Source organism: Pseudophryne corroboree, chromosome 6 (assembly GCF_028390025.1).
Source record: "Pseudophryne corroboree isolate aPseCor3 chromosome 6, aPseCor3.hap2, whole genome shotgun sequence".
NCBI lineage: Eukaryota > Metazoa > Chordata > Amphibia > Anura > Myobatrachidae > Pseudophryne > Pseudophryne corroboree.
This window is the reverse complement of record NC_086449.1, coordinates 464,859,727-464,878,370: the sequence shown is the minus strand read 5'-3', so window position 1 is coordinate 464,878,370 and position 18,644 is coordinate 464,859,727. Positions and strand designations below refer to the sequence as shown.

The following is an 18,644-nucleotide window of genomic DNA, read 5'->3' as shown; positions in this document are numbered from 1 at the left end:
CTACTGTTTTAACTGAATTCCATGACAACAAGGTTTCAGGGCATCCGGGAATCACTAAGACATTGGAGTTAGTCTCTCGCTCAGTATGGTGGCCTAGTATGTCTAAAGACGTTAGGGAATTTGTTTTTTCATGTCAGGTTTGTGCACAGCATAAGGTTCCCAGTTCCTTGCCTATCGGGCAACTTATGCCCTTAAGTGTCCCTCTCAGGCCATGGTCTCATATTTTCATGGATTTTGTGGTTGACCTTCTCCTTTCAGCCGGATTCCGAGTCATATGGGTGGTAGTGGACCGTTTTAGTAAAATGGCTCATTTTATTGCTCTTCCCCGATTGCCTTCTGCTCAAGGGTTGGCAGTTTTGTTCCTCCGCCATGTGTTTAGGCTTCATGGGTTACCCACTGATATTGTTTCTGATCGGGGTACACAATTCATCGCACAATTCTGGAGATGTTTTTGTGCTTCATTAAAGATGAAACTGTCATTAACATCCGGTTATCACCCACAATCCAATGGGCAAACCGAACGAGTTAACCAGTCATTAAAACAATATCTGCGCTTGTATTCAGCCAAACTCCAGAATGATTGGTCCGAGTTTCTTCCTTTGGCTGAATTTGCTTACAATAATTCCTGTCATTCCTCCACTAAAGAGTCTCCATTCTTTTCAGTTTTTGGTTTTCACCCCAGAGCTAATTCTTTTTTTCATCATTCTCCAGTCTCCTCGCTGGCATTGACCTCCCATCTCAGAGCAATTTGGAAAAAAGTGCACCTTGCTCTCAGAAAAGCGGCCTTTCGAGAAAAGAAATTTTCTGACAGGCTCCGACGTCCTTGCACTTTTAAGGTGGGAGACAAGGTGTGGTTGTCAACTCGCAACATCAGGCTTCGACAATCCTCGGCTAGACTGGGACCCAAATTTATTGGACCATTTCTTATTATTAAAAGAGTCAACCCAGTTGCCTTTCGGCTACGTTTACCAAAATCTCTCAAGATTGGAAATACGTTTCATTGTTCCCTGTTGAAACAATACGTTTCTTCCAGTAGATTTCCTCGGAGGATCTCTCAGGGTAGATCTCCAGTGGATGTACAGGGACAACAGGAGTTCTTGGTAGAGAAAGTTCTTGATTCCAAATTGTCCCGGGGTCGGCTTTATTTTTTAGTTCACTGGAAAGGCTATGGTCCGGAGGAAAGGTCTTGGGTCCTAGATAAGGATCTTCATGCCCCTAGGCTCAAGAGGGCATTTTTTCAGGAATTTCCTCAGAAGCCTGGCTTTAGGGGTTCCTTGACCCCTCCTCAAGGGGGGGGTACTGTTAGGCGCCGGGGTCCGCATGTCCGCGCTGCCCGGCACCTAGCAACTAGGGATGCCGTGCTCGTTCAGCCGCCGGCTCCCTAGCAACGCTAGAAGCCGGGCGCGCTGAGCCGCACGGACCCTAGCAACGGGGACGCCACGGGCGGACCACATTCCCCGTGGCAGGGCCTAATTAACAAGCACACACACTTGTCCTCTGGCCGTGCAGCAAGGCAGCTGCACGGCATTTATTCCCAATCAGGCTCTAAGCAGCTGATTGGAGGACTCCCTGTTAAATACCTTCCCAGTACTTCTCACAGACGCCGGTAATAGCTTCCTGCATGCTGCTTTGGTTTGCTGAGAGTCTGTTCCAGTCCTGCTGTATCCGGTCATTCCTGTCCTCAGAAGTCCTGTATTCGGGAGTTGTCATCTCATCCCAGGAAGTCGTTTGGTCCCCAGTTGTCCTGACTGATCACCTTTGTATATCGAGTGGTGTTCCGTGAGTTGCGGCTCTGCCGTGTGTTGCGGCTCAGCCGCTTTATCTTTATATATTCTGTTTTTGGAGCATTTGCGGAGGGTTCCGCTTCCACAAGTCCTCTCTGGAACTCGGCGGTGCGGGGTAGGAGAAGTGGACAAGTGGATATTTTGGTTGTCCTTTTCCCTGGCGGTGTTTCCGCACATATTCTAGTTTTAATTTAGCTTGTAGCCCCTGGCCTGGTTGTTTAGTCAGAGGGCCCCTTGTTATCACCCTGTCTCAGATTTCCCTTTGTCTCTCATTAAGACCTGGGGGGGCATCGGAGTTGGGCAGACATAATCCGCCCTTCAAATGCAGCTGCCATGGGCTCAAGCAACCATAGTCTCGCAGGGGATTTCCGACAGCACGGGTGAGACAACGGAGTTAGGGCGCAAGGGGCTATTTTCCATTCCCGCTCCCTTCCCCAGCATTTCGTTCCAGTGCTCCGGTCCTCGCAAAAAGATCTCCTCAGACCAGAGTGCTGGAATCATAACACAAATACACTGATGCACCATTAGCCGGGCCATCGGACAATGCACTTGCCTATGGCAGGCACAGCAGTCACTGACACCAACATGCCCGCTAGCTGACTGCATCCCCCGGCGATAACTCTCGGGAGGCATGCGCTGCCAAAGGTTTCTATGCATCCACCACTTAATCACCACCCCCAAAGTAGGGAAAGCCCACTAAAGGGAGAGGTGTGACAGAATTAGGGCTGTATAGAACGTTTCTCATGATGCACAGTTCACATGTCCCAGCATCCTGTTCCCTGCAACAATGCCCATGTAGATGATACTCTTGCTTCTTCATTGCTTTAGCTATACTTTTTCCTACAACGTTCTGCATGCAACATCCCCCAAACATAAGCCGTCCCTGTTATATTACACACATTTAGCCCTAAAACACCTCCATTGCTGCCTCAGTCTATTCCTTTTGTCTTATTTCCCTACATCTATCCATACATTTTTTAGTCTGTTTGTCTGATGGAGATAAACTCCACTGAACCGATTGCAATGTATTTTTCACCATTGTGTAGGTTATTTTCCTAGGCAACACGGACAGCAGCTAGACGAGCTGACATTTAATTTTAGACACATGTCTGGTAGCCCAGGTATATTGGTATATTTGGAGTAAAAAAACAAAGAACAAAAGCATGAGTATCTGGGACCAAAAGAGGGATAGCCAAGAGGTATATATACAATCTCCCACACAAAATATTATGTACACTATACAGACTTGCCTGCACATTTTGTAGTGGATTCTCACTTTCATACACTGTACTATAATATGTGAAGTCATCGATACTCAGCTGAAAAGAGAAAACAAAGCAGGCTGAGAGACTAATTATACAATACACATATGTCCATATACATTGGAGGCTACTGCCAGTAAACTACATACTGTGTCTTGGAGAAACATAACAAGTGTCCTTGGTACATCTCCTCCTTGTAGTAACCTGTGCAATTCATGGCTTGAAGCAATGTGTCCATCACTGACCACTGGCGCAGAAGCCCACACAGAGCTGGAACAAGAAGAGAAACTACTGCTGTTAAACGTACAGCATATGACACCCTAAAGAGTTGTTATTTTCTATGGAAAAAAAGAAAATCTGAGATATGTACATTCAAATGGGATTATCAGTGCCATTTTTCCTGTATAGGTTAAAAGGCACAGTGATCCCAATGGCTACATGCATTTTCAAATAAGGTTTCTCGTGGCCACTTATATTGAACCACTTGTAAAACACAACACATGAACAAGCATTGTAAATGATCTTTCATCAAAAACTGTTTTGGGTCTCATTTAGATTTGGATCTAAGTCAATTATATAACACACCTCTCAGGCAGTGTACGTCCACTTTTGTTTTCACAATCTCCCTGAGATGCCTTTATCAAAAGTAGGCAAGTATGGTTTATACAGTCACTAGGCCACAAAAGGGGCAAGCAAACACAGCGAGTATAGCAAGGGTGTTTTTGCAAACTGAAACAGACCCACACAGAGATGCAGGGTGAGCCAGTAGTTGTATCTTTTGTGGGTGTCAGAGGGCTGGTACAAATGATGATGATTGTCTGATTGCAGTTTTAACTCTAAAACTGATAGATTGTGCCTATAGTATATGATTTTGTGGGTGTATTTTAGGGTGACATTTTTGATACTTTCATTTATTCAGAAAGGACATTGTACCTGCTGTATTGTAAATAATTTATTTTTATGCATATGAAATCTAATATTAAAAGCTATTTTTTATTTCAAAACAAATGTTAAAAAAACTGTTCTTGTGATTGGGTTGAGAGTTTCTGGGCATATGCATGCCTAACCTAAAACTGGCATATATTATTCTGGTGCAGAGCTGAATGCATATTGAGATGTGTCCAAGCATGTAGGGGCAGACATATACACTGTTACCTGCAGCTTTTTACAGTTTGTATACATATGTATCCAGCAAAGAACTCACCCCATAACGTTTGCGCTTCTGTTTATTCATTTTGATAATTTAGCGGCAGTGGGTGTCAATGGGGGCCCATCCACTGATCACCTTACAGTACTTTCACATGCAGTGAATGTAAGTAAACAGATTAAGCAGCATCCTAATGCTCATGACCACAGGTGCAAATACACATGGATATACTGTACCAGTATTGGAACAATAGATCCATCTTCTTACCCGTTTAAAAGCTTTCACAAGACTTAAAAGAGCCTATTTAGCAAGCCATTGTACCTTAAGAAAATTATTTTTTATTTTTTAGCTACTGGGGTATGGAAGCCTAAGGTATATTGGAGACACTCTTACGGAGTTTGCTGTTAGTCTGACAACACTACATGATCTCTCATTGTGCCAAACAATGTGTATATTACTGCTGGGACAGTCTGGCTTGCAGTCTACAAGATATCTGATGCCCACTAGACTAGAGATGAGCGGGTTCGGTTTCTCTGAATCCGAACCCGCCCGAACTTCATGGTTTTTTTCACGGGTCCGAGCAGACTCGGATCCTCCCGCCTTGCTCGGTTAACCCGAGCGCGCCCGAACGTCATCATGACGCTGTCGGATTCTCGCGAGACTCGGATTCTATATAAGGAGCCGCGCGTCGCCGCCATTTTCACACGTGCATTGAGATTGATAGGGAGAGGACGTGGCTGGCGTCCTCTCCATTTAGATTAGAAGAGAGAGAGAGAGAGATTGACCTGATTTACTGGAGCTTAGGAGTACTGTAGAAGTGTAGAGAGTGCAGAGTTTACTAGTGACTGACCACAGTGACCACCAGACAGTGCAGTTTTATTTAATATATCCGTTCTCTGCCTGAAAAAAACGATACACACAGTGACTCAGTCACATACCATATCTGTGTGCACTGCTCAGCCCAGTGTGCTGCATCATCTATGTATATATATCTGACTGTGCTCAGCTCACACAGCTTATAATTGTGGGGGAGACTGGGGAGCACTGCAGTGCCAGTTAATAGTTATAGGTTATAGCAGGAGCCAGGAGTACATATTATATTAAAATTAAACAGTGCACACTTTTGCTGCAGGAGTGCCACTGCCAGTGTGACTGACCAGTGACCTGACCACACTGACCACCAGTATAGTTAGTAGTATACTATATTGTGATTGCCTGAAAAAGTTAAACACTCGTCGTGTGACTTCACTTGTGTGGTGTTTTATTTTTTATTCTATAAAAAACTCATTCTGCTGACAGACAGTGTCCAGCAGGTCCGTCATTATATAATATATACCTGTCCGGCTGCAGTAGTGATATATATATATTTTTTATATCATTATTTATCATCCAGTCGCAGCAGACACAGTACGGTAGTTCACGGCTGTAGCTACCTCTGTGTCGGCACTCGGCAGTCCATCCATAATTGTATACCACCTACCCGTGGTTTTTTTTTCTTTCTTCTTTATACATACATACTACTACATCTCTTTATCAACCAGTCTATATTAGCAGCAGACACAGTACAGTACGGTAGTCCACGGCTGTAGCTACCTCTGTGTCGGCACTCGGCAGTCCGTCCATAATTGTATACCACCTACCCGAGGTTTTTTTTTCTTTCTTCTTTATACATACATACTACTACATCTCTTTATCAACCAGTCTATATTAGCAGCAGACACAGTACAGTACGGTAGTTCACGGCTGTAGCTACCTCTGTGTCGGCACTCGGCAGTCCGTCCATAATTGTATACCACCTACCCGAGGTTTTTTTTTCTTTCTTCTTTATACATACATACTACTACATCTCTTTATCAACCAGTCTATATTAGCAGCAGACACAGTACAGTACGGTAGTCCACGGCTGTAGCTACCTCTGTGTCGGCACTCGGCAGTCCATCCATAATTGTATACCACCTACCCGTGGTTTTTTTTTCTTTCTTCTTTATACATACATACTACTACATCTCTTTATCAACCAGTCTATATTAGCAGCAGACACAGTACAGTACGGTAGTTCACGGCTGTAGCTACCTCTGTGTCGGCACTCGGCAGTCCGTCCATAATTGTATACCACCTACCCGAGGTTTTTTTTCTTTCTTCTTTATACATACATACTACTACATCTCTTTATCAACCAGTCTATATTAGCAGCAGACACAGTACAGTACGGTAGTTCACGGCTGTAGCTACCTCTGTGTCGGCACTCGGCAGTCCGTCCATAATTGTATACCACCTACCCGAGGTTTTTTTTCTTTCTTCTTTATACATACATACTACTACATCTCTTTATCAACCAGTCTATATTAGCAGCAGACACAGTACAGTACGGTAGTTCACGGCTGTAGCTACCTCTGTGTCGGCACTCGGCAGTCCGTCCATAATTGTATACCACCTACCCGTGGTTTTTTTTTCTTTCTTCTTTATACATACATACTACTACATCTCTTTATCAACCAGTCTATATTAGCAGCAGACACAGTACAGTACGGTAGTTCACGGCTGTAGCTACCTCTGTGTCGGCACTCGGCAGTCCGTCCATAATTGTATACCACCTACCCGTGGTTTTTTTTTCTTTCTACTTTATACATACATACTACTACATCTCTTTATCAACCAGTCTATATTAGCAGCAGACACAGTACAGTACGGTAGTCCACGGCTGTAGCTACCTCTGTGTCGGCACTCGGCAGTCCGTCCATAATTGTATACCACCTACCCGTGGTTTTTTTTTCTTTCTTCTTTATACATACATACTACTACATCTCTTTATCAACCAGTCTATATTAGCAGCAGACACAGTACAGTACGGTAGTTCACGGCTGTAGCTACCTCTGTGTCGGCACTCGGCAGTCCGTCCATAATTGTATACCACCTACCCGTGGTTTTTTTTTCTTTCTTCTTTATACATACATACTACTACATCTCTTTATCAACCAGTCTATATTAGCAGCAGACACAGTACAGTACGGTAGTTCACGGTTGTAGCTACCTCTGTGTCGGCACTCGGCAGTCCGTCCAAAATTGTATACCACCTACCCGTGGTTTTTTTTTCTTTCTTCTTTATACATACATACTACTACATCTCTTTATCAACCAGTCTATATTAGCAGCAGACACAGTACAGTACGGTAGTCCACGGCTGTAGCTACCTCTGTGTCGGCACTCGGCAGTCCGTCCATAATTGTATACCACCTACCCGTGGTTTTTTTTTCTTTCTTCTTTATACATACATACTACTACATCTCTTTATCAACCAGTCTATATTAGCAGCAGACACAGTACAGTACGGTAGTCCACGGCTGTAGCTACCTCTGTGTCGGCACTCGGCAGTCCGTCCATAATTGTATACCACCTACCCGTGTTTTTTTTTTCTTTCTTCTTTATACATACATACTACTACATCTCTTTATCAACCAGTCTATATTAGCAGCAGACACAGTACAGTACGGTAGTCCACGGCTGTAGCTACCTCTGTGTCGGCACTCGGCAGTCCATCCATAATTGTATACCACCTACCCGTGGTTTTTTTTTCTTTCTTCTTTATACATACATACTACTACATCTCTTTATCAACCAGTCTATATTAGCAGCAGACACAGTACAGTACGGTAGTTCACGGCTGTAGCTACCTCTGTGTCGGCACTCGGCAGTCCGTCCATAATTGTATACCACCTACCCGAGGTTTTTTTTCTTTCTTCTTTATACATACATACTACTACATCTCTTTATCAACCAGTCTATATTAGCAGCAGACACAGTACAGTACGGTAGTTCACGGCTGTAGCTACCTCTGTGTCGGCACTCGGCAGTCCGTCCATAATTGTATACCACCTACCCGAGGTTTTTTTTCTTTCTTCTTTATACATACATACTACTACATCTCTTTATCAACCAGTCTATATTAGCAGCAGACACAGTACAGTACGGTAGTTCACGGCTGTAGCTACCTCTGTGTCGGCACTCGGCAGTCCGTCCATAATTGTATACCACCTACCCGTGGTTTTTTTTTCTTTCTTCTTTATACATACATACTACTACATCTCTTTATCAACCAGTCTATATTAGCAGCAGACACAGTACAGTACGGTAGTTCACGGCTGTAGCTACCTCTGTGTCGGCACTCGGCAGTCCGTCCATAATTGTATACCACCTACCCGTGGTTTTTTTTTCTTTCTACTTTATACATACATACTACTACATCTCTTTATCAACCAGTCTATATTAGCAGCAGACACAGTACAGTACGGTAGTCCACGGCTGTAGCTACCTCTGTGTCGGCACTCGGCAGTCCGTCCATAATTGTATACCACCTACCCGTGGTTTTTTTTTCTTTCTTCTTTATACATACATACTACTACATCTCTTTATCAACCAGTCTATATTAGCAGCAGACACAGTACAGTACGGTAGTTCACGGCTGTAGCTACCTCTGTGTCGGCACTCGGCAGTCCGTCCATAATTGTATACCACCTACCCGTGGTTTTTTTTTCTTTCTTCTTTATACATACATACTACTACATCTCTTTATCAACCAGTCTATATTAGCAGCAGACACAGTACAGTACGGTAGTTCACGGTTGTAGCTACCTCTGTGTCGGCACTCGGCAGTCCGTCCAAAATTGTATACCACCTACCCGTGGTTTTTTTTTCTTTCTTCTTTATACATACATACTACTACATCTCTTTATCAACCAGTCTATATTAGCAGCAGACACAGTACAGTACGGTAGTCCACGGCTGTAGCTACCTCTGTGTCGGCACTCAGCAGTCCGTCCATAATTGTATACCACCTACCCGTGGTTTTTTTTTCTTTCTTCTTTATACATACATACTACTACATCTCTTTATCAACCAGTCTATATTAGCAGCAGACACAGTACAGTACGGTAGTCCACGGCTGTAGCTACCTCTGTGTCGGCACTCGGCAGTCCGTCCATAATTGTATACCACCTACCCGTGTTTTTTTTTTCTTTCTTCTTTATACATACATACTACTACATCTCTTTATCAACCAGTCTATATTAGCAGCAGACACAGTACAGTACGGTAGTCCACGGCTGTAGCTACCTCTGTGTCGGCACTCGGCAGTCCGTCCATAATTGTATACCACCTACCCGTGGTTTTTTTTTCTTTCTTCTTTATACATACATACTACTACATCTCTTTATCAACCAGTCTATATTAGCAGCAGACACAGTACAGTACGGTAGTTCACGGCTGTAGCTACCTCTGTGTCGGCACTCGGCAGTCCGTCCATAATTGTATACCACCTACCCGTGGTTTTTTTTTTCTTTCTTCTTTATACATACATACTACTACATCTCTTTATCAACCAGTCTATATTAGCAGCAGACACAGTACAGTACGGTAGTCCACGGCTGTAGCTACCTCTGTGTCGGCACTCGGCAGTCCGTCCATAATTGTATACTAGTATCCATCCATCTCCATTGTTTACCTGAGGTGCCTTTTAGTTGTGCCTATTAAAATATGGAGAACAAAAATGTTGAGGTTCCAAAATTAGGGAAAGATCAAGATCCACTTCCACCTCGTGCTGAAGCTGCTGCCACTAGTCATGGCCGAGACGATGAAATGCCAGCAACGTCGTCTGCCAAGGCCGATGCCCAATGTCATAGTACAGAGCATGTCAAATCCAAAACACCAAATATCAGTAAAAAAAGGACTCCAAAACCTAAAATAAAATTGTCGGAGGAGAAGCGTAAACTTGCCAATATGCCATTTACCACACGGAGTGGCAAGGAACGGCTGAGGCCCTGGCCTATGTTCATGGCTAGTGGTTCAGCTTCACATGAGGATGGAGGCACTCAGCCTCTCGCTAGAAAAATGAAAAGACTCAAGCTGGCAAAAGCAGTAGCACCGCAAAGAACTGTGCGTTCTTCGAAATCCCAAATCCACAAGGAGAGTCCAATTGTGTCGGTTGCGATGCCTGACCTTCCCAACACTGGACGTGAAGAGCATGCGCCTTCCACCATTTGCACGCCCCCTGCAAGTGCTGGAAGGAGCACCCGCAGTCCAGTTCCTGATAGTCAGATTGAAGATGTCAGTGTTGAAGTACACCAGGATGAGGAGGATATGGGTGTTGCTGGCGCTGGGGAGGAAATTGACCAGGAGGATTCTGATGGTGAGGTGGTTTGTTTAAGTCAGGCACCCGGGGAGACACCTGTTGTCCGTGGGAGGAATATGGCCGTTGACATGCCTGGTGAAAATACCAAAAAAATCAGCTCTTCGGTGTGGAGGTATTTCAACAGAAATGCGGACAACAGGTGTCAAGCCGTGTGTTCCCTTTGTCAAGCTGTAATAAGTAGGGGTAAGGACGTTAACCACCTCGGAACATCCTCCCTTATACGTCACCTGCAGCGCATTCATAATAAGTCAGTGACAAGTTCAAAAACTTTGGGTGACAGCGGAAGCAGTCCACTGACCAGTAAATCCCTTCCTCTTGTAACCAAGCTCACGCAAACCACCCCACCAACTCCCTCAGTGTCAATTTCCTCCTTCCCCAGGAATGCCAATAGTCCTGCAGGCCATGTCACTGGCAATTCTGATGATTCCTCTCCTGCCTGGGATTCCTCCGATGCATCCTTGCGTGTAACGCCTACTGCTGCTGGCGCTGCTGTTGTTGCTGCTGGGAGTCGATGGTCATCCCAGAGGGGAAGTCGTAAGACCACTTTTACTACTTCCACCAAGCAATTGACTGTCCAACAGTCCTTTGCGAGGAAGATGAAATATCACAGCAGTCATCCTACTGCAAAGCGGATAACTGAGGCCTTGGCATCCTGGGTGGTGAGAAACGTGGTTCCGGTATCCATCATTACTGCAGAGCCAACTAGAGACTTGTTGGAGGTACTGTGTCCCCGGTACCAAATACCATCTAGGTTCCATTTCTCTAGGCAGGCGATACCGAAAATGTACACAGACCTCAGAAAAAGAGTCACCAGTGTCCTAAAAAATGCAGCTGTACCCAATGTCCACTTAACCACGGACATGTGGACAAGTGGAGCAGGGCAGGGTCAGGACTATATGACTGTGACAGCCCACTGGGTAGATGTATGGACTCCCGCCGCAAGAACAGCAGCGGCGGCACCAGTAGCAGCATCTCGCAAACGCCAACTCTTTCCTAGGCAGGCTACGCTTTGTATCACCGCTTTCCAGAATACGCACACAGCTGAAAACCTCTTACGGCAACTGAGGAAGATCATCGCGGAATGGCTTACCCCAATTGGACTCTCCTGTGGATTTGTGGCATCGGACAACGCCAGCAATATTGTATGTGCATTAAATATGGGCAAATTCCAGCACGTCCCATGTTTTGCACATACCTTGAATTTGGTGGTGCAGAATTATTTAAAAAACGACAGGGGCGTGCAAGAGATGCTGTCGGTGGCCAGAAGAATTGCGGGACACTTTCGGCGTACAGGCACCACGTACAGAAGACTGGAGCACCACCAAAAACTACTGAACCTGCCCTGCCATCATCTGAAGCAAGAAGTGGTAACGAGGTGGAATTCAACCCTCTATATGCTTCAGAGGTTGGAGGAGCAGCAAAAGGCCATTCAAGCCTATACAATTGAGCACGATATAGGAGGTGGAATGCACCTGTCTCAAGCGCAGTGGAGAATGATTTCAACGTTGTGCAAGGTTCTGCTGCCCTTTGAACTTGCCACACGTGAAGTCAGTTCAGACACTGCCAGCCTGAGTCAGGTCATTCCCCTCATCAGGCTTTTGCAGAAGAAGCTGGAGACATTGAAGGAGGAGCTAACACGGAGCGATTCCGCTAGGCATGTGGGACTTGTGGATGGAGCCCTTAATTCGCTTAACAAGGATTCACGGGTGGTCAATCTGTTGAAATCAGAGCACTACATTTTGGCCACCATGCTCGATCCTAGATTTAAAGCCTACCTTGGATCTCTCTTTCCGGCAGACACAAGTCTGCTGGGGTTGAAAGACCTGCTGGTGAGAAAATTGTCAAGTCAAGCGGAACGCGACCTGTCAACATCTCCTCCTTCACATTCTCCCGCAACTGGGGGTGCGAGGAAAAGGCTCAGAATTCCGAGCCCACCCGCTGGCGGTGATGCAGGGCAGTCTGGAGCGACTGCTGATGCTGACATCTGGTCCGGACTGAAGGACCTGACAACGATTACGGACATGTCGTCTACTGTCACTGCATATGATTCTCTCACCATTGAAAGAATGGTGGAGGATTATATGAGTGACCGCATCCAAGTAGGCACGTCACACAGTCCATACTTATACTGGCAGGAAAAAGAGGCAATTTGGAGGCCCTTGCACAAACTGGCTTTATTCTACCTAAGTTGCCCTCCCACAAGTGTGTACTCCGAAAGAGTGTTTAGTGCCGCCGCTCACCTTGTCAGCAATCGGCGTACGAGGTTACATCCAGAAAATGTGGAGAAGATGATGTTCATTAAAATGAATTATAATCAATTCCTCCGCGGAGACATTGACCAGCAGCAATTGCCTCCACAAAGTACACAGGGAGCTGAGATGGTGGATTCCAGTGGGGACGAATTGATAATCTGTGAGGAGGGGGATGTACACGGTGATATATCGGAGGATGATGATGAGGTGGACATCTTGCCTCTGTAGAGCCAGTTTGTGCAAGGAGAGATTAATTGCTTCTTTTTTGGGGGGGGTCCAAACCAACCCGTCATATCAGTCACAGTCGTGTGGCAGACCCTGTCACTGAAATGATGGGTTGGTTAAAGTGTGCATGTCCTGTTTTGTTTATACAACATAAGGGTGGGTGGGAGGGCCCAAGGACAATTCCATCTTGCACCTCTTTTTTCTTTTATTTTTCTTTGCGTCATGTGCTGTTTTGGGAGGGTTTTTTGAAAGGGACATCCTGCGTGACACTGCAGTGCCACTCCTAAATGGGCCCGGTGTTTGTGTCGGCCACTAGGGTCGCTTATCTTACTCACACAGTCAGCTACCTCATTGCGCCTCTTTTTTTCTTTGCGTCATGTGCTGTTTGGGGAGGGTTTTTTGGAAGGGCCATCCTGCGTGACACTGCAGTGCCACTCCTAGATGGGCCCGGTGTTTGTGTCGGCCACTAGGGTCGCTAATCTTACTCACACAGCTACCTCATTGCGCCTCTTTTTTTCTTTGCGTCATGTGCTGTTTGGGGAGGGTTTTTTGGAAGGGACATCCTGCGTGACACTGCAGTGCCACTCCTAAATGGGCCCGGTGTTTGTGTCGGCCACTACGGTCGCTAATCTTACTCACACAGCTACCTCATTGCGCCTCTTTTTTTCTTTGCGTCATGTGCTGTTTGGGGAGGGTTTTTTGAAAGGGACATCCTGCGTGACACTGCAGTGCCACTCCTAAATGGGCCCGGTGTTTGTGTCGGCCACTAGGGTCGCTTATCTTACTCACACAGTCAGCTACCTCATTGCGCCTCTTTTTTTCTTTGCGTCATGTGCTGTTTGGGGAGGGTTTTTTGGAAGGGCCATCCTGCGTGACACTGCAGTGCCACTCCTAGATGGGCCCGGTGTTTGTGTCGGCCACTAGGGTCGCTAATCTTACTCACACAGCTACCTCATTGCGCCTCTTTTTTTCTTTGCGTCATGTGCTGTTTGGGGAGGGTTTTTTGGAAGGGACATCCTGCGTGACACTGCAGTGCCACTCCTAAATGGGCCCGGTGTTTGTGTCGGCCACTACGGTCGCTAATCTTACTCACACAGCTACCTCATTGCGCCTCTTTTTTTCTTTGCGTCATGTGCTGTTTGGGGAGGGTTTTTTGGAAGGGACATCCTGCGTGACACTGCAGTGCCACTCCTAGATGGGCCCGGTGTTTGTGTCGGCCACTAGGGTCGCTAATCTTACTCACACAGCTACCTTATTGCGCCTCTTTTTTTCTTTGCGTCATGTGCTGTTTGGGGAGGGTTTTTTGGAAGGGACATCCTGCGTGACACTGCAGTGCCACTCCTAAATGGGCCCGGTGTTTGTGTCGGCCACTACGGTCGCTAATCTTACTCACACAGCTACCTCATTGCGCCTCTTTTTTTCTTTGCGTCATGTGCTGTTTGGGGAGGGTTTTTTGGAAGGGACATCCTACGTGACACTGCAGTGCCACTCCTAGATGGGCCCGGTGTTTGTGTCGGCCACTAGGGTCGCTAATCTTACTCACACAGCTACCTCATTGCGCCTCTTTTTTTCTCTGCGTCATGTGCTGTTTGGGGAGGGTTTTTTGGAAGGGACATCCTGCGTGACACTGCAGTGCCACTCCTAAATGGGCCCGGTGTTTGTGTCGGCCACTACGGTCGCTAATCTTACTCACACAGCTACCTCATTGCGCCTCTTTTTTTCTTTGCGTCATGTGCTGTTTGGGGAGGGTTTTTTGAAAGGGACATCCTGCGTGACACTGCAGTGCCACTCCTAAATGGGCCCGGTGTTTGTGTCGGCCACTAGGGTCGCTTATCTTACTCACACAGTCAGCTACCTCATTGCGCCTCTTTTTTTCTTTGCGTCATGTGCTGTTTGGGGAGGGTTTTTTGGAAGGGCCATCCTGCGTGACACTGCAGTGCCACTCCTAGATGGGCCCGGTGTTTGTGTCGGCCACTAGGGTCGCTAATCTTACTCACACAGCTACCTCATTGCGCCTCTTTTTTTCTTTGCGTCATGTGCTGTTTGGGGAGGGTTTTTTGGAAGGGACATCCTGCGTGACACTGCAGTGCCACTCCTAAATGGGCCCGGTGTTTGTGTCGGCCACTACGGTCGCTAATCTTACTCACACAGCTACCTCATTGCGCCTCTTTTTTTCTTTGCGTCATGTGCTGTTTGGGGAGGGTTTTTTGGAAGGGACATCCTGCGTGACACTGCAGTGCCACTCCTAGATGGGCCCGGTGTTTGTGTCGGCCACTAGGGTCGCTAATCTTACTCACACAGCTACCTTATTGCGCCTCTTTTTTTCTTTGCGTCATGTGCTGTTTGGGGAGGGTTTTTTGGAAGGGACATCCTGCGTGACACTGCAGTGCCACTCCTAAATGGGCCCGGTGTTTGTGTCGGCCACTACGGTCGCTAATCTTACTCACACAGCTACCTCATTGCGCCTCTTTTTTTCTTTGCGTCATGTGCTGTTTGGGGAGGGTTTTTTGGAAGGGACATCCTACGTGACACTGCAGTGCCACTCCTAGATGGGCCCGGTGTTTGTGTCGGCCACTAGGGTCGCTAATCTTACTCACACAGCTACCTCATTGCGCCTCTTTTTTTCTCTGCGTCATGTGCTGTTTGGGGAGGGTTTTTTGGAAGGGACATCCTGCGTGACACTGCAGTGCCACTCCTAAATGGGCCCGGTGTTTGTGTCGGCCACTACGGTCGCTAATCTTACTCACACAGCTACCTCATTGCGCCTCTTTTTTTCTTTGCGTCATGTGCTGTTTGGGGAGGGTTTTTTGGAAGGGACATCCTGCGTGACACTGCAGTGCCACTCCTAAATGGGCCCGGTGTTTGTGTCGGCCACTAGGGTCGCTTATCTTACTCACACAGTCAGCTACCTCATTGCGCCTCTTTTTTTCTTTGCGTCATGTGCTGTTTGGGGAGTGTTTTTTGGAAGGGCCATCCTGCGTGACACTGCAGTGCCACTCCTAGATGGGCCCGGTGTTTGTGTCGGCCACTAGGGTCGCTAATCTTACTCACACAGCTACCTCATTGCGCCTCTTTTTTTCTTTGCGTCATGTGCTGTTTGGGGAGGGTTTTTTGGAAGGGACATCCTGCGTGACACTGCAGTGCCACTCCTAAATGGGCCCGGTGTTTGTGTCGGCCACTAGGGTCGCTAATCTTACTCACACAGCTACCTCATTGCGCCTCTTTTTTTCTTTGCGTCATGTGCTGTTTGGGGAGGGTTTTTTGGAAGGGACATCCTGCGTGACACTGCAGTGCCACTCCTAGATGGGCCAGGTGTTTGTGTCGGCCACTAGGGTCGCTTAGCTTAGTCATCCAGCGACCTCGGTGCAAATTTTAGGACTAAAAATAATATTGTGAGGTGTGAGGTATTCAGAATAGACTGAAAATGAGTGGAAATTATGGTTTTTGAGGTTAATAATAATATGGGATCAAAATAACCCCCAAATTCTATGATTTAAGCTGTTTTTTAGGGTTTTTTGAAAAAAACACCGAATCCAAAACACACCCGAATCCGACAAAAAAAATTCGGTGAGGTTTTGCCAAAACGCGGTCGAACCCAAAACACGGCCGTGGAACCGAACCCAAAACCAAAACACAAAACCCGAAAAATTTCAGGCGCTCATCACTACACTAGACTAGAGTAATTTATGTAATCGTGTATGTGCTTAAGAATCGGGAGTTAAGAATCTTATGAACCTCAATTCCTCATTTTGAGCTTCTTGAACCTTGGGAGGTTTATGGAAAGCTGCCGGAAAATGATTTAGAACAAGAGGCTTTAGCAGAGAAAGGGTAAAGGCATTGGGAATTTTCAAATAGGGAGGCAGTTTCACCTTGTAAGAAACAGGATTCAACACTCTTTCAATAGGATATGGACCGATTAATCTTGGAGCAAACTTTTTGGTAGGAACTTTGAGTCTAAGGTTTTTGGTGGATATCCAAACACGATCTCCCACTTTGAGACTAGGAACAGCCCTCCATTTCTGATCGGTGTAGGTCTTATATTTCTGGGAATTCTTAAGTAGCGCCTTATGAATTTGTCCCCAAATCTTAGTGAACTGACGAAGAGCAGATTCAGCAGCAGGAATCTCGAGAGCTGGGAGAGATTCGATGGAAGGAACTCGTGGATGAAAACCATAGTTAGTGAAGAAAGGAGTGGAATTGGTAGAGGAATGATATAGGTTATTGTGTGCGAACTCAGCAAATGGGAGGTAATCCATCCTGAGCAGGGGACATGAACATCCGTAAGAAAGTTTCCAGATCTTGTTTGACTCTTTCACTCAGTCCGTCAGTCTATGGATGATAGGCTGAAGAGAAGTTCAACTTGATTCCTAGAACAGAGCTGAGAGCTTTCCAGAACTTGGCCATGAATTGAGGACCCCGATCAGAAACAATTTCCTGTGGGAGACCATGGAAACTGAACATCTCTGAGAAAAACAATTTGGATAGCTGAGGAGCAGAGGGAAGAACGGTGAGGGGTATGAAGTGAGCCATCTTCGAAAATCGGTCCACAATGACCCAAATGGTGTTGTGCCCTCTGGAGGCTGGCAAATCAGTTATTAAATCCATAGATATGTGAGTCCAAGGCTTTTTTTAAGTGTTGCAAGTGGATGAAGAAGACCCGAGGGAGATGTTCGTGGACTTTTATGTTGAGCGAACTTGGAACAGGCTGCTACAAATTCAAAGACATCCGTTTTAAGATGATGCCACCAGTAGAATTGCTGAATGAACTTGAGATTCTTAAGACCACCGACATGACCCATTAAAGGCGAAGTATGAGCTCACATAAGCAATTTCTTGCGAAGATTTGGTGCCACAAAGGTTCTCCCCGGAGAACGAAGAGGAACAGTATGAGTTGAAGCAAGAGAAGCCAGATTCAGAATAAATTGTTTCTTAGAGGAGTCGAGTGAATCATCCATTTGAAAAAAATGAGAAAGTGCATCTGCTCTTCGATTTTAAGGTTCCTGGGGGGTAAGAGAGTTTGAAGGAGAACCGAGAGAAGAAGAGAGCCCACCTGGCTTGCCGTGGGTTTAAACAACGAGCTGTCTGAAGGTACAGAATATTCTTGTGATCCGTGATAACAGAGATAGGGTGTTGAGCTATCTCTAATCAATATTGCCACTCTTCAAAAACTAATTTTATGGCCAACAGTTTTTGTTCACCTATAGGATAATTTTGCTCTGCTTGGGAGAATCTTCGAGAAAAATATGCACAAGGATGACTTTTCTTATCTTCGAAGAGCTGAGAAAGAACTGACCCGACTCCCACAGAAGAAGCATCTACTTCCACTTGAAAGGGGCGATTGAGATCAGGTTGGCGAAGAATTGGAGTGGACATGCAGGCCTCTTTTAAGAACGTGGAGGCTTCCAGAGCCTCGGGTGGCCACATTGAAGGATTGGCTCCTTTCCTGGTTAACATGGTAATTGGATGATAGTGGAGTAGTTCTTGATAAATTTCTTGTAAAAGTTGGTAAAGCCAAGAAATCGTTGGATCCCTTTTAGAGTGGTAGGAAGAGTCCAATCACGAATCACTTGGACTTTAGTTGAATCCATCTGTAGCTCCTGTCTGGAGATGATGTAACCGAGAAAGGTGCACTTTTCCAACTTGCAAAACAGATGATTTTTCCTAAGACAGCTTAAGACCTCTTTGACTTGCTCACGATGGATCTTCAAATCTTTAGAAAAAATTAGAATATTGTCCAAATATACCACTAGACAACTGTAAAGAAGATCTCTGAATATCTAGTTCACGAAG

The 18,644-nt window shown here is 45.9% G+C and overlaps 1 protein-coding gene across 1 annotated transcript in view; it reads right to left on the bottom strand.

Annotated features, from left to right (window-relative positions):
* Window positions 1-18,644, bottom strand: part of LOC134932613 (V-type proton ATPase subunit S1-like) — a 163,382-nt gene that overhangs the window by 101,449 nt on the left and 43,289 nt on the right. The window contains exons 2-3 of the mRNA XM_063927180.1: window positions 3,196-3,316; window positions 3,035-3,103 (exon numbers count right to left, since the gene is read on the bottom strand). Of these exons, the coding sequence (XP_063783250.1) occupies window positions 3,035-3,103; window positions 3,196-3,316 (190 nt within the window). The remainder of the gene's footprint in view (window positions 1-3,034; window positions 3,104-3,195; window positions 3,317-18,644) is intronic.